This window comes from Columba livia, unplaced genomic scaffold, assembly GCF_036013475.1.
Source record: "Columba livia isolate bColLiv1 breed racing homer unplaced genomic scaffold, bColLiv1.pat.W.v2 Scaffold_139, whole genome shotgun sequence".
In the NCBI taxonomy this organism is placed as follows: domain Eukaryota; kingdom Metazoa; phylum Chordata; class Aves; order Columbiformes; family Columbidae; genus Columba; species Columba livia.
Window position 1 is genome coordinate 939,317 of NW_027043035.1, and position 14,173 is coordinate 953,489.

At 50.4% G+C, this 14,173-nt stretch overlaps 2 protein-coding genes across 2 annotated transcripts; both read left to right on the top strand.

Moving 5' to 3' along the window:
- Positions 1-852: 852 nt before the first annotated feature.
- Positions 853-1,335, top strand: LOC135577768 (cyclin-dependent kinase inhibitor 1B-like). Its single transcript, XM_065047889.1, has one exon. The coding sequence runs from the start codon at positions 853-855 to the stop codon at positions 1,333-1,335; it is 483 nt and encodes a 160-aa protein (XP_064903961.1).
- Positions 1,336-9,677: 8,342 nt separating this feature from the next.
- LOC135577769 (olfactory receptor 14A16-like) lies at positions 9,678-11,177 on the top strand. Its single transcript, XM_065047890.1, has one exon. It carries the CDS (start codon positions 9,678-9,680, stop codon positions 10,641-10,643), a length of 966 nt encoding a protein of 321 aa, XP_064903962.1. The 3' UTR covers positions 10,644-11,177.
- The last annotated feature ends 2,996 nt before the right edge of the window (positions 11,178-14,173 follow it).

Genomic DNA, 14,173 nt, shown 5'->3' on the forward strand with positions numbered 1-14,173 from the left:
GGGCTACAGCTTCCTCCATGACTTCATGGTGCTGTGCTGCCACTAGAATGTCATCCATATAATGATATAACAATGCAGCAGGTACCACAGTTCTGACAGGACTAAGTATTTTTGCTACATACCATTGGCATATTGTAGGGCTATTTTTCATTCCCTGCGGTAGCACAACCCACTGGTATCTTTGCAAAGGGGCTTGCATGTTGACTCTAGAACCGAAAAGGCAAATTTAGGAGCATCATCTGGATGCAATGGAATGTTGAAAAAACAATCTTTGAGGTCTATGATGGTTAAATGCCAATCTCTAGGGATCATGGCGGGTGACGGAAGCCCAGGTTGCAGGGCCCCCATGTCTTCCATAGCATCATTAATTTTTCTGAGGTCATGGAGCAAGCGCCACTTGCCAGTCAGTTTTTTAATAACAAAAATAGGCGAGTTCCAAGGACTCGTAGAGGGTACAATATGTCCCATAGATAGTTGTTCATTAACTATTTCTTGGAGGGCGTGAAGTTTTTCCAGTGGCAGGGGCCATTGATCAATCCAAATAGGAGTATCTGTTTTCCAAGTTAACTTTGGGGTTTCACGCCCCTCAATGGCCCCGCCTAAAAATGTGTCTGGATAGACACCCCCCACTGAGACAACACATCACGCCCCCACAAGACCATAGGTACTGGTAAGATAAACGGTTTGACTGAGGCAACTTGTCCTTCTGAATTTTGAACTTGTATTATTTCTGCGCTTTGGCGGCTAGCTCCACACCCCCCAATTCCTGCTAACGTCTGAGAGATATCAGCTAAAGGCCACCTAGAAGGCCACTTCGCTTGAGAAATAACGGTAACATCTGCACCTGTATCAATGTTAAACAGGGACTTGAAGAAGCACCGCCAGGAGATGGAGGAGGCATGCCAGAGGAAGTGGAATTTCGATTTCCAGAATCACAAGCCGCTGGAAGGCAGGTACGAGTGGCAAGCCGTGGAGAAGGGGAGCTCGCCTGACTTCTACTTCAGACCCCCCAGGCTACTGAAAGCTGTCTGCAAGTCCGCCAGCCGCCAGAGCTTGGACGTAAACGGGAATTGCCAAAACGTGGTTTTTGTCGGCTCTCAGGGAATCTCAGAGGACACTCACTGTGTAGATCAAAAGACTGATGTTTCTGAAAATCAGACGGACTTTGCAGAGCAGTGCACTGGGCAGAGGAAAAGACCTGCCACCGATGATTCCTCTCCTCAAAATAAAAGAGCCAACACAACAGAAGAAGAGGTTTCAGAAGACTCCCCCAGTGCCAGTCAGTGGAGGCGGCGGGGGGGGAAAGGACCTGCAATTTTGGTAGGCAGTAAGTGAACAGAGGAATCAAGTAGCGTTACTGTGTGGGCGGTTGCCAGGTCCAGGCCGGCGCTCCCTGCTGTTGCGGGAGAGAGACTGGAAACCCTTTGATCCCCCGTCCCTCCCCCTCGCGCTTGCAGGGACGCTGAGGTTGGCCGCGGAACTTGTGTCTGCACGCGCCGCGGGTTCGCGTTAAAAGTTTTTTGCAATCAGCGTTGGCATTTTCCACTGCTAATTTAAGTAATAAGATATCTCGAGCCTCGGTATTATCTATCTGCCGATCTAAGGCTTGTTTCAACCTGTCTATAACTTGCATATACGGCTCTCGGGGCTCTTGGGTGATATTAGTAAACGCTTTCTGAGGCTTTTGAGAATCAGGAACTTTCAATAAGGCCTTTTTTGCTTCCTCCCGGACTGCTTCTAAGGCTTCTCGGGGGATATCCCTTGCCTGTCCAGCCGGGTCTGCATGTTGCCCAGTCCCAGTGAGATGTTGTAAGGTCAAGGCAGCTAGGGCAGCATTCGCGTGTCCTGCATACCCCAACAAAACTGTCTGCAATCCCGTTCTCCATTGAGATTCCCACATTGTATATTGCGTTGGGGTTAATAACAATCGCGCGAGAGATTTTAAATCATGTGGGGTCATGACATATGTATCGAATACAGAAGATAAAAGGCTTGCAAAATAAGGAGAAGACAACCCGTGCTCAGTAACCGTACGACGCAACTCCTTAATCACTGAAAAGGACAATGCTTCCCATCGAGCCGCCCCCCCCCTTCCTTGATATATAACAGGCGCTACTATAGTTCTTGCTATCTCTAGCTCCCCCTCCTTTAATGCTTGGCGTTTGATCTCTCCCCAGGCATTATGAGGATCAGGAGGGAAAAGATCGGGTTCTTTTTCGGGATCAACAGGTCCGGGATCAAAGGGATCATCCTCCGGGGGATACCCCGCTGCACAGGCCAATGGGGGTGGTGACGGTAATGATGGTGCAGAGGGCTTTGTCTCCCCTTCTGAACCTCGTTGGCTCTGCTCTTGCGCTTTCACAGTCTCAAAAATTTTTCTCCAGCGTGGGAGCATATGTTGCGCTTCCTCATCTCCAGAGGTAGCTGCATCCCATAATTTCACCCCCACATCGTCCCAAAGTTCCCGGGTAAAAATCGAAGAAGCAGTAACTGTAGGGATCTTAACCTGGACCCATTTAAGGATCAGCTTGAGGTCCTGACCCGAAAGGGTTTTTCCCCCATGCTTCTTAAGTAAAGCTTTCATTAGTTCATAAACGTCTCTTTCAGGGGAACTCGCCTGATTCCCCATGTTAAGTTTCCCGCAGCTCACCTCTCGTTCCAGACGGGGGTGATTACTTCAGTAGCCGGCTTTTCCTGCTTCTTTTAGCAGCGTCCTCAGTTCTGCGGGACTCGCAGCACGCCACCAGATAGGTGATTATCGGCCTCCGGCGGAGTCTTCACCAAAGATCACGTCGGGGTCACCATTTGCCACGATGGAGAGACGGGGACGCAACTTGATGCAAGCAAAGTGTCCGCTTTATTGTTCTTTACACAGTCCTTTTATACTGTTACATACATTACAACTACTATCGTGGATTATACTGATTGGTATACCAACTAATTAGTTCATACATATTACAAAAGCTGAGCTCATGATAGGTTAGTAAGAGAGCATGCATATCTTATCTTAGTTCCTTGTGGCTACGTGCCCTACGTGCTGGGAAGGCTCTGCATTCCTCACTGTAACAAGATCCTGTTGCTCGACCACCAGTTCCTGTTCTTTGTTCTTACATCCACATGTTGTAACTTTCCACAGCCCCCAGTAGTGCTGACACAGCAAGCCCAGTAACTAGAACTAGCATATTGACTACAGATATATATTTTTGCTAATATCCTATAAGCCTAAATAACCCACACCCAAGTGCATGGGATGTGTGAATGTCCTTGGGCCTGGGCTGTGAATGAGCGGGAAAACAAGTGAGACAAACATCACATGAGTTTAGTGTGTTCTTAATAACAATTAGTGGAAAAACACCTTTTGTAAACATCTTAGTCCAGGCCCGTACCTGTAAATCCTATGAATTGTGAATGGTGAATAAAGAAGGCAGCCTAGGCCTAAGTCAGCTCTCTGCTTGGCCAGGCTCTGCACTCCTTCCTGAAGAAGATCTCTGCCTCTGCGTGAATTTCTGTCTGTGTCCTGGTATGCGTCGTTCCTAATCACCGCACCCTGCCTGCAGTGCCTGCAATGTGAGGCCTAGTGACAGACCCTGCATCACTGAATCCGGTTCTGGTTTGCTGCAGAGTGTGACCCAGGACTTCCAGGAGCCTGCCCTGCAGCTGCTGGAGCAGTGTGGAGCTGGGAAACTCAAGATTAGTTTTGTATCATTTGTATTATTTTCTCTATTTTATTAGTAGCATTAGTAAATCATTTTCAACTTTTTCCAACTTGCCAGTCCTCTCTCTTTGCCTCTCTTTGCCCTCCTATTGCCTTTCCTTAGTGGAGAGGGATGGCAGGAGGAAGGGAGGGCATTACCAAAGCAGCTGCCATGGTTTATTGTCACTCTGCAATTAAATGGTGACAAGGTGTTGATTGACAGCCAGCTGAGTATGAGCCAGCATGTGCCCAGGTGGCCAAAAATGCCAACAGCATCCTGGCTTGTATGAGCACCAGTGTAGCCATCAGGATGAGGGCAGTGACGGTCCCCCTGTGCTGGGTACTGGGGAGTCCAAACCTTGAATCCTGGGTTCAGTTTTGGGCCCCTCACACCAATAAAGTTCTTGAGGAGCTGGAGCAAGTTCAGAGAAGGGAACAGAGCTGGGAGAGGGACTGGAACACAAGTGTGATGGAGCGGCTGAGAGACCTTGGAAGGATTCAGCCTGGAGACAGGAGACCTTGTTGCTGTCTACAACTGTCTGAAAGGAGGTTGTAGTATGGAGGGTGATGGTCTCTTCTCGCAAGTAACAAGCAATAGGATGAGAGGAAATGGCCTCAGGTTTGCCAGGGGAGGTTTAGATTGGATATGAGAAAAAAAAAATAAATTCTGAAAAGGGTTGCCAGGCATTGGAACAGGCTGCTCAGGGAAGTGCTGGAGTCACCATCCCTGGAGAGATTTCTAAAAGACATGGAGATGTGGACATGGTTTAATATTGGACTTGGCTGTGTTAGATTAATGGTTGTACTCTAGGATCTGTAAGGTCTTTTCCAACATAAACAATTCTAGGATGTTATGATTCCATTATTCCAGTTTGCTATGTATAATATTCCCAGATTTCTCATCCTACCCACAGCGGTCATGTACCCCATCTTTGCAGACCTCTTCTGGACACTCTCCTGTTCGTCCTCAGTTGTCTAGAAGAAGAAGCCCCAGAGAGGGACACACCAGTCCAGAGGCTGTAACACCAGTGCTCAGTTAGTGGGATGATAACTTGCCATGTCTGTCTCACCATGTTCTTCCTCATGCAGCCCCGTATGCAGCTGGCCTTGTTCATGGTGCACACGCAGCACTGGCCGTATGGCATCCCTCACAGTGCCCAGGCCCTTCTCCTCGTCTTCACTGCTCAGTGAATCAGGGCCCAGCTGGCCCTGGTGCACAGGCTTATTCTTCCCACCAGGAGCACCAGCCACTTCTCCCTGTAAACTGTAAAAGATTTCTGCTTCTCAGGGTCTCCCGGGACTGAAGATCCATTTAGTCAGCAGTTAATGCCTGTGTGCAGATGTCTTGCCCTGATGGTGGTGTCTCTCACAAGACAACAGCAGGAGGAGTTGTGAGGCACTACAAATGCTGAAAGGTTGTTCTACTTCAAAGGAATTTCCTTCCATCACAGGATTAATCATGTTGACTATCTCAGAAACAGCTGCAGAGCAAGTAAAGGCAGGGCCAGTGAGGGAAGAGCAAACAGAATTGGACAGTTTGTATGGGCTGGAACAAAAAAGATCAAAGAGAATGTTGCAGGGCAACAATAAACCGTGGCAGATGCTATAACCCCCTCTCCCTCCCTAGCCTGCTTTGCGCCCCCTCCACACTAAGTACAGGTGATTGGAAGGCAAAGAAGGATAGAGAAAGTAACCGAGGTGTGGTACACCACTCACCGCTACGAGATAAAATAGAGAAAATAAGACAAAATATAAAAAACCAACCTTCAAAATCCCAGTAAAGAACTGCTCCTGCAGCAGTAGGAGACACCTGGAAGTCCCGGGCTGGACTATCAAGCAAACCGGAACTGGATTCAGTTGGTCACTAGGCCTCAGTTTGCAGGGACAACTTGCAGGGTCCTTCCCAGATGCCGGCCAGAGTCCAAGAGGGCCAGGACCCGCAGGATTCCCACTTTTACATGATGTATTACGTGAGTGGGATGGAATATTTAGTTGGCCAGTTTTAGTCACCTGTTCAGTTCGCTCCTCCTTGCCCCTCTCTCAGGACGTGTACCTTATCAGAGTGATTCTGTGACCTTGCATTCCATTGCTATGTCTACTAAAACATGTATCTAGCTTTCAGAAAAGTGCTGTTAGTAAGAAGACTTCAGCTGAAAGGAAAATTCACTAAAAGAGAAACTTGTTTTTAACAAAACCAGGACAGAGAAGAACTTGGATGGGTGAAAAGAGAGGAAAAGAAAATGGAACTTAAGCAACAGGGGTGATCGAGGCTGTTTGCCAGTACGTACCAAGCAGCTCTTCCTCTGAGCAGCAGTGGCTGGTGTGGGACAGGAAAGAAACAGATGAGCCAAGGTAACTTAAATCTGACCTACTTTCACACTTGTGGAAAAGCTGAGTTTTTTTACCTACTGTGGGGAAGGGAATGTGCATTCACTCATGCTGGGTGGGACCTCAGGAGGTCTCCAGGACAACCTCCTACCCACAGCAAGGGTACCTATCACATCACTCAGCTTGCTCAGGTCTGTTAAACCCCTCCAGGGGTGGTGACTCCAGCACTGCCCTGGGCAGCCTGTTCCAATGCCTGACAACCCTTTCCATGAAAAAATGTTTCCTGATATCCAATCTGGACCATCCCTGGCTCAACTTGAGGCCATTTCCTCTTGACCTATCACTTGCTACTTTGGAGAAGAGAGCAAAACCCTCCAAACTACAACCTCATTTCAGGCAGCTGTAGAGAGCAATAGGGTCTCCCCTCAGCCTCTTTTTCTGCAGGCTAGACAGCCCCAGCTCCCTCAGCTGCTCCTCATAAGACTTGTGCTCCAGGTGCCTCACCAGCTTCATCACCCTCCTGCTGTGTTCTCCATCCAACAAATGCCAGTGTTATTGAAGTCCCCATCAAGGCCCAGGCTTCTACATTCAGAGATTTCCCAGATGCCTTAGAGAGGTCTATGGCTGTTTTCCCACACTGATGTGGTTTCCTTGTCTCCTACCACACTTTCACATTTGCTGGACTCCCCTCTGATCCTCATCCACAAGGGCTCACTGAGCCTGTCTGTGCCCTGGGCTGAGGGAATTGGTGCACACTTTGGCTGTAGCACATCAGCTGTGCCTCCAGGCAAAGCTCACACTTACAAATAAAACTCATACCGACTGCTTAACACCCCCTTGGTTCAAAGGCTTTGCTTCCAACCCGAGACATGCTGGAGTAGTCGGCAGATGGAAATCTAAAGCTGAAAGTGGATGCCAAGAGAGTGAGCAACCCCTGCTGTACCCATGGCCACAGACAAACAGGGCTGGGAAGTGCAACCCTGGAAAGAAGCTGGTTTACTTCAATGGCGGCTCTGCTGCCTCTGGGGGACTTTGGCAGAGGTGTCACTGATCTGCAGGAATGACAAGATGCTGCTGAATGGCGCACTGTGAAAATGGTTTATCTGTTGCTTGACTGTGTTTGCAAGGGGGTGAGTATGAGGTGGTGGAGAGAAGAAACAGCAGTTTGAGAATTTAGGTAAACAAGTGGAGACCCCAGTGTGATGGCTCTTGTGTTCCTGGACTACCCTACATCTACTGCCTAGAGAAGGGACAGACATGCCACACTGCAGTGGTGGCAATCAGTGGCTCGCACAAAGGCAACGAATCTCTGTGCAACGCTGTCCGGGTGTCTGTCACACACTCGCTCTGAGTGGGAATGGCTTTACTGTGCTGTACCTGCCAGCTCCATGTAGATACGTGTGAGAGCCTTGGCATCTCACCTAGCACTACAGGCCTCTAGTTGGGCATTAAATAGCGTAACTGCCTGGAATTTGATTAGGCAATGTGTAGATGAAAACCATCATTATAGTCAATGGCGATCTAGTCAACACAGCTGATGGAAAAGATGGAGGGAAACTTGGCTGTCCTTATGATACAGGACACCTTTTGGTCAGATGGCAGCACTGACTGACAAACAAATCATAAATAAGGACAGTGCCAGTGGGATGAACAAGCTTGGACAACCTCTGGAACCTCCGAAGTCACCAGGTATTTCATCTGAACAGCTCACTCCTGACCTACATCTTCATTAATTACCATGGAAGCTGAGACAAGGAGCTCACATACAGGTGCCTATTTAATGCACACCTGAACAGCAGCAAGCGGAATCCCAGCTCTCAGGGCTTTGTGGCAGCTGTGGCAGAGAGCTGAGTCCACTTCCAGCGCTAACAGTAGAAACACAGGATGAGATACTTTAACTGACTGAGCTGACTCCCCTCAGAAGTGGTAAAGCAGATCCCTGCCTGTCATTGGCTGGGTGTCCGGTCTGATAATAACACAAAAAAAGGAGTTTTTAGAAGTAACTCTATCTCTGAGAGAAGAACTGACACTGCTGGGAATAAGAGTTTCTCCCCAGCTGAGGGAGGGAGCATCAGTGGTGACTTCAGCCTGTTTCACAGCAGGTTCTCCTGGAGCCCCAGGGACACCTGGAGGGAGCCCAGAGGGCCAAGAAAAAGCGCCACCTTGGGCCGCTCCTCTGCTGCTGAGCTGGGCTGGGCTCTGAGATGGAGGGAGCTCATGGCAACCAGGTAGCACTGTAAAGAGACAGCTCTGGCCAGGAGCAGCTCCTCTGCAAAGCGCAGCAGGGCTGAGGGCACTGCCTGCAGCACCGAGGGGAGAGGAGTGAGAAAGGAAGAGCTTAAAGGTGATCTCTTGTTCATGCAGAAACGTTCACAACTTCTGACACAGTAAGTCTGTGGGAGTGGGGACATTCAGATGAGCATCCTGGAGGGATCTTCTAGAGCTGGTACATCCCATGGCTGATAAGAGCTGTCTAGATGACTGTCTTGACTGGTCTTGTGTGGAGAAGGAGGACACACTCTGAAGCAGGGCTTCCCTGCTACATCATGAGAGGAGAAAGGCATAGCAACTGCCTTCTCTGAGAGATAGCTGCATCAGTGTGAAGCTGGGGGTGCAGGATGGGTGCCCAGGGCTGTCCTGCAGAGCAGGGTCCCTGCACCCCAGGGCTGTGTGCTGGGCAGGGACTCTGCCGCCTGCCAGGGTCAGTACTGAACCTGCCCAGGGAGATCCCCACGGTGCTGTGAGGAGAAGCTGTGTGTGGAAGAGGCAACCCCTGGCAGGACACGCAGGGTCCTGCTGTTCAGAGGGTGCTGCATGGGACAGCACTGCTGACAGCTCCAAATTACCCCCAGGGTATTTCCAAGGGGACTTTTCAAGAAGGAGGTCAAAATGGAGATTATCTAAAAGGGAAGGAGTCTGTGCTCTGAATTTTCTGCTCTTGGTTGGATCAGAGTGCAATGGGAGTTAATATTTTATTCTTCTCCTCTGGAGAAGGCACTCAGATCCCAGTTCTCTTTAGGATATTCTGACTTGCCCCTGATTCACTGCCCATAAAGAGATGCTTCTGGTCAGGGCTCCACTGCCAGAGGGGTCTGCAGGGCAGAGCTGAGCAGACAGTAAGTGAGATGGGGACTATGAGCACAAACAGGGATGAAACATGGGGAGAGAGAAGCAGCTCCTGGCAGGGACAGCTCCAGACATCAGGGACGGGAGTAGGAACGGAGAAGGAGCTGCTGACAGAAATGCTGTTGGAAGACAAAATTCAGGCACGTCCCTGCCATCCACCACAGTGCAGACACTTTCCTGGAGCAATTTCCAGGTCTCACACCCAGCATAGCATCTGCCCCCAGGGTCATGAGGTTTCAGGCTGAGTCCTCTTGGAAGCGTGACCCCAAAGAAGAGAAATTCCTGAGTACCTGTCTGTCTGTCCCTGTCTCTCCTGCCTTGACAGGAGCATTGGGATACTTGTGTGTTCACAGCAGAGCTCCCTGCTCCCAGAGACACAGTCAGTCAGCACAGAGCAGAGCTCATGAAAGGGCCAAGGCAGTCTAGGGCATTTGCATGAGAAATTTAATAGATTTTCCTCAAAGAACTCTGCCCTAACTGCTCACTGCCTTTTCCTACTTGGACAGGTCATCATGACCAGGGGCAGAAGATGTCCAATAGCAGCTCCATCACCCTGTTCCTCCTCATGGAGTTTGGAGATACACGGGAGCTGCAGCTCTTGCACTTCTGGCTCTTCCTGGGAACCTACCTGGCTGCCCTCCTTGCCAACAGCAGCATCATCATCACCATAGCCTGTGACCAGCACCTCCACACCCCCATGTACTTCTTCCTGCTCAACCTCGCCCTCCTCGACCTGGGCTGCATCTCCACCATTGTCCCCAAATCCATGGCCTGTTCCCTCTGGAACACCAGGGCCGTTTCCTACATAGGATGTGCTGCACAGCTCTTTCTGTTTGTGTTTTTCATTTCAGCAGAGTACTTTCTTCTCACAGTCATGTCCTACGACCGCTATGTTGCCATCTGCAAACCCCTGCACTACGGGACCCTCCTGGGCAGCAGAGCTTGTGTCCACATGGCAGCAGCTGCCTGGGCCACTGGGTTTCTCCATGCTCTGCTGCACACGGCCAATACATTTTCACTGCCCCTGTGCAAGGGCAATGCCCTGGGCCAGTTCTTCTGTGAAATCCCCCAGATCCTTAAGCTCTCCTGCTCACACTCCTACCTCAGGGAACTTGGGCTTCTCATGTTTATTGCTATTGTCTATTTGGGGTGTTTTGTGTTCATAGTGGTGTCCTATGTGCAGATCTTGAGGGCCGTGCTGAGGATCCCCTCTGAGCAGGGACGGCACAAAGCCTTTTCCACCTGCCTCCCTCACCTGGCTGTGGTCTCCCTGTTTTTTGTCACTGTCATATTTTCCTATCTGAAGCCCCTCTCTTTCTCCTCCCCATCCCTGGATCTGGTGGTGTCTGTTCTGTACTCAGTGGTGCCTCCAGCAGTGAACCCCCTCATCTACAGTATGAGGAACAAGGAGCTCCAGGATGCAGTGTGGAAACTGGTGACTGGATGCCTGCCAGAAGCTACAAAGTGTCTATGTTCTCCAACATATGACACATAACATAACTCATCTCACTGTCTCCATGTCACCAAACCTGTCAGAGTTCAGGGAGCATCTGGAGGATGCTCTTAGTCATATGGTTTAGGTCATCCTGCAAGGACCAGGGAGTTGGACTTAATGATATATATGGATCCCTTTCAGCTGGTGATGTTCTATGACTCTGTGACCTGCAAAGTTGCTGAGGGTGTACTGTGTATATAATTTATTAAGATATTAAACAGTATTCATCCCAGAATGGACAATTGACAGAAACTGCTCATTCCTTGTTTTCACTTGAACATGAGTTATTGACTGTTTTGACACAGCCATCCAGTCAGTTCCTTATCCATCTATCCATCACACCAATATCTCAGCAATTTTTTGGTGGGGGCTGCATGGAAAGTCTTATAGTAACCCAGACAGATGACATTCATAGCTCTTCCCTTGTCTACTGATGCAGTCACTCCTTCAGAGGAGTCCACTACCTTAGTCAGGCACAATTCACCCTTGGTTCAGCCTTGTGAACTGTCTCTAATCACCTCTGTGTGTTCCATACGTTTCAACAGAGCTTCCAGGAGGATCTGCTCCTTGACCTTTCCAGGCACAGAAGAGAGGCTGAGTGGGTGGTAGTTCCCAGGGTCCTTCTTTTTACATCTTGGGGTTTGGTTGGTTGGTTTGTTGTAGTTTTTTGTTGGTGGTGGTGTGGGGTTTTTTTGTTTGTTTTTATTTTGTGTTAGATGGATATGATTTCCTTTTTTCCATTCACTGGGGACATCCTGTGTTCCAGGAACACCTTGATAATAACACCATCAATGGGATGAGTAAAGAACAGGAGCGAGAAGAACCAGCAGAGTTCAGGAGCAGAGAGACATGAGTACAGACCCTGGTGGGACATGCTTCATATTCCTTCTTGGCCTGTATCTACCAGGTGGAGGTGGGAGAGGCCTCTTCTCAGCACAGTGCTGGTGACCAGTCACTGACCCAGAGAAAGTGGGTCTGTCCAAGATGCCCTGGGTGGTGTGTCCCACACCTGCTCTGAGTGGGGATGGCTTTCCTATAGGTGCTGTGCTGTCCATGCCAGACAAATGCAGTTGTGCTGGAGAGCCCTGTACACACCTCAGGTAGCAGCACAGGCCTGGACTTGGCCATGACATTGAGCAGCTGCCCTGAATTAGGTTGGGTAACGGAGAGAAGTCCCTGAGACAAATGCCATTATTCTCAGTGGAAGCCTAATAAATACAGGTGGTGGAGAAGAGGAGAAAGGCTGAGCTCTTCCTATGGCAATGGCTACATTGGGTCAGCTGTATATGGGTTTTAGACAACAACATACCGAGGAAGGACAGGTTTCTTTGTCCCAAACATGATCAACTGCTGTCCTTTCATTTGGCCAAAGGAATTCCCCACTGGTCTCAAAAATGCTGCTCCCAGAAACCGCCCTGTTTCAGTACTGCGCCATTGGACCTTGAATCTGCCTGCATGTACCTTGGACCATCACTGACACCCCAGAAGTCACTGGTTGTTTGGGTCTGAGCAACTCAGCTGTCTGAACAACAGCTGAGACAAGCAGCTCCCAGGCAGAAGGTGCCTTTTCTGTACCCATCTGAACTGAGGCAAGAGGAATCCACCTCCTGTGGGTTTGTGGCAGCCATAGGTGAGAGCTGAGTCCACTGCTAACCCCAGGACTACAAACCCAGGACGAGTTGCCCCAATTGACTCAGATGAATCCCTTCCCTGGGCAAGGGTAAAGCAGATCCCTGCCTGTCCCCGCCTGGGTGTCCTGTCTAATGCTGAGAAAAGGAAAGGTGATGCTTATGTCCAACTCTTTTCTTATTAGGAGAAATGTCTCTGCTGGAAATGAGTGTTTCTCCTCAGCTGACGGACAGAACGTCAGTGGTGACTTCAGCCTGTTTCACAGCAAGTGCCCCAGGGACATCTTGAGGGAGCCCAGAGGATACAGAGAAAATGCTACCTTGGGTTACTCCTGTGCTGCTGAGCTGGGCTGGGCTCCTGGGACACAGGGAGCTCATGGCAGCGGCAGCGCTGCAGAGAGACAGCTCTGCCCAGGAGCAGCTCCTCTGCACACGCAGCAGGGCTGAGGGCTCTGCCTGCAGCACCGAGGGCACAGGAGACAGGCAGAGAGAGGTTAAAGACAACATGGGGTGGGAGGATGCTGAGAGATTACTGAGGGAGAAAGTTTCACAGCTGTTTACATGGTAAGTCTCTGGGTGCAGGGCAATGCAGCTGCAGTTCCTGGAGGGATCTCCTAGAAGTGATTCATCTGACAGCTTATGAGACCTGTCAGGAGGACTCTCTTCATTTCTCTAATGTCGAGGAGGACAGGCTCCAGAGCAGGGCTTGCCTGCTGCACCATCAGAGGGACATGGCATGACAACTGCCTTCTGCTTGGGCATGGTTGCAGGTGTGTAAAGCCAGGAATGTAGCCAGGGGTGCCCAGGATGTATTCAGAGCAGGGTACCTGCACCCCAGGGCTGTGTGCCAGGGCAGGGACTCTGCTGCCTGCCAGGGACAACACTCAGCCTGCCTGGGAGATCCGATCCCCACAGTGACGTGGGGAGAAGCTGTGGGTGGAAGAAATGACCCCAGGCAGGGCAGGTAGGATCCAAGGGGTACTGAGTGGGACAGATTTGCTCCCAGCTCCACTTTATCCTTGAATATTTCCAAGGGAACTTTCAACAATTACATAAAGGAAATATTTTCCTGAAAGGTGCAGAGACTTTGCCTTGAGTTTCTCACTCTTGATTGGCTGGGTGGGCAGTGGCAGCTTCTCACGGAATCACAGAATCGTTGGGCTTGGAACAGACCACTGGAGATCATCTAGTCCAAGCCCCTGCTAAAGCAGTCCTGACCCTGCACTCACAGAGCTGCCCCTGGGCAGTTCCCTGCTGCCAGGAGGGATCTGCAGAACATAACTGAGCACAGAGCGGGTGGGATGAGGTCTGTGAGCACAGACAGGGAGGTGACCTGGGCACAGGAAAGCAGCTCCAGGGACAGCTGCAGGCAGCAGAGACATAGGCAGAGAGGCAGAGGGAGCTGCTCCCAGAAATGCCAAGAGAGTGGGGATTTGGGCACCTCCCCAACATGTCCTGCAGTGCAGTTGCTTTCCCAGAGCAACCCCCTGGTTCCTCCCGCCCAGCACAGCCTTTGATCCCAGGGCTGTGGGGCTTCAGGCTGAGCTTTCTCCACAGCCCAGCTCCCAGTGAGGAGAAACCCCCAAGTTCCTGTCCGTTTGTCCATGTCCTTCCTCCCTTGGCCATATGATTGGGGCATTTATCTGTGTTTCATGTCTTGTTCTGGTTGTCTTTGGCCCCACATTACCTGGGGCTCTGGGTATGTCGATGTGTGGGGCTGGCAATGAGCTGAGCTGAGCCTCAGGACACCCCATCTTTAGGAATTTTGACTTTATCCCTGGGGGCTCTGCTGGGCTGCAGGCTGCCCCCCACCAGGGCACAGATCTCCCACGGATACTCTCTGCCCAGAGAGGAGCCCCATGGAGAAGACACTTCGGCACTAGGCCATGGCAATGTGGCTCG

Coding starts and splice junctions, on each gene's coding strand:
- LOC135577768 (XM_065047889.1), top strand. CDS start 853: ATGTTAAACAGGGACTTGAAGAAGCACCGCCAGGAGATGGAGGAGGCA.
- LOC135577769 (XM_065047890.1), top strand. CDS start 9,678: ATGTCCAATAGCAGCTCCATCACCCTGTTCCTCCTCATGGAGTTTGGA.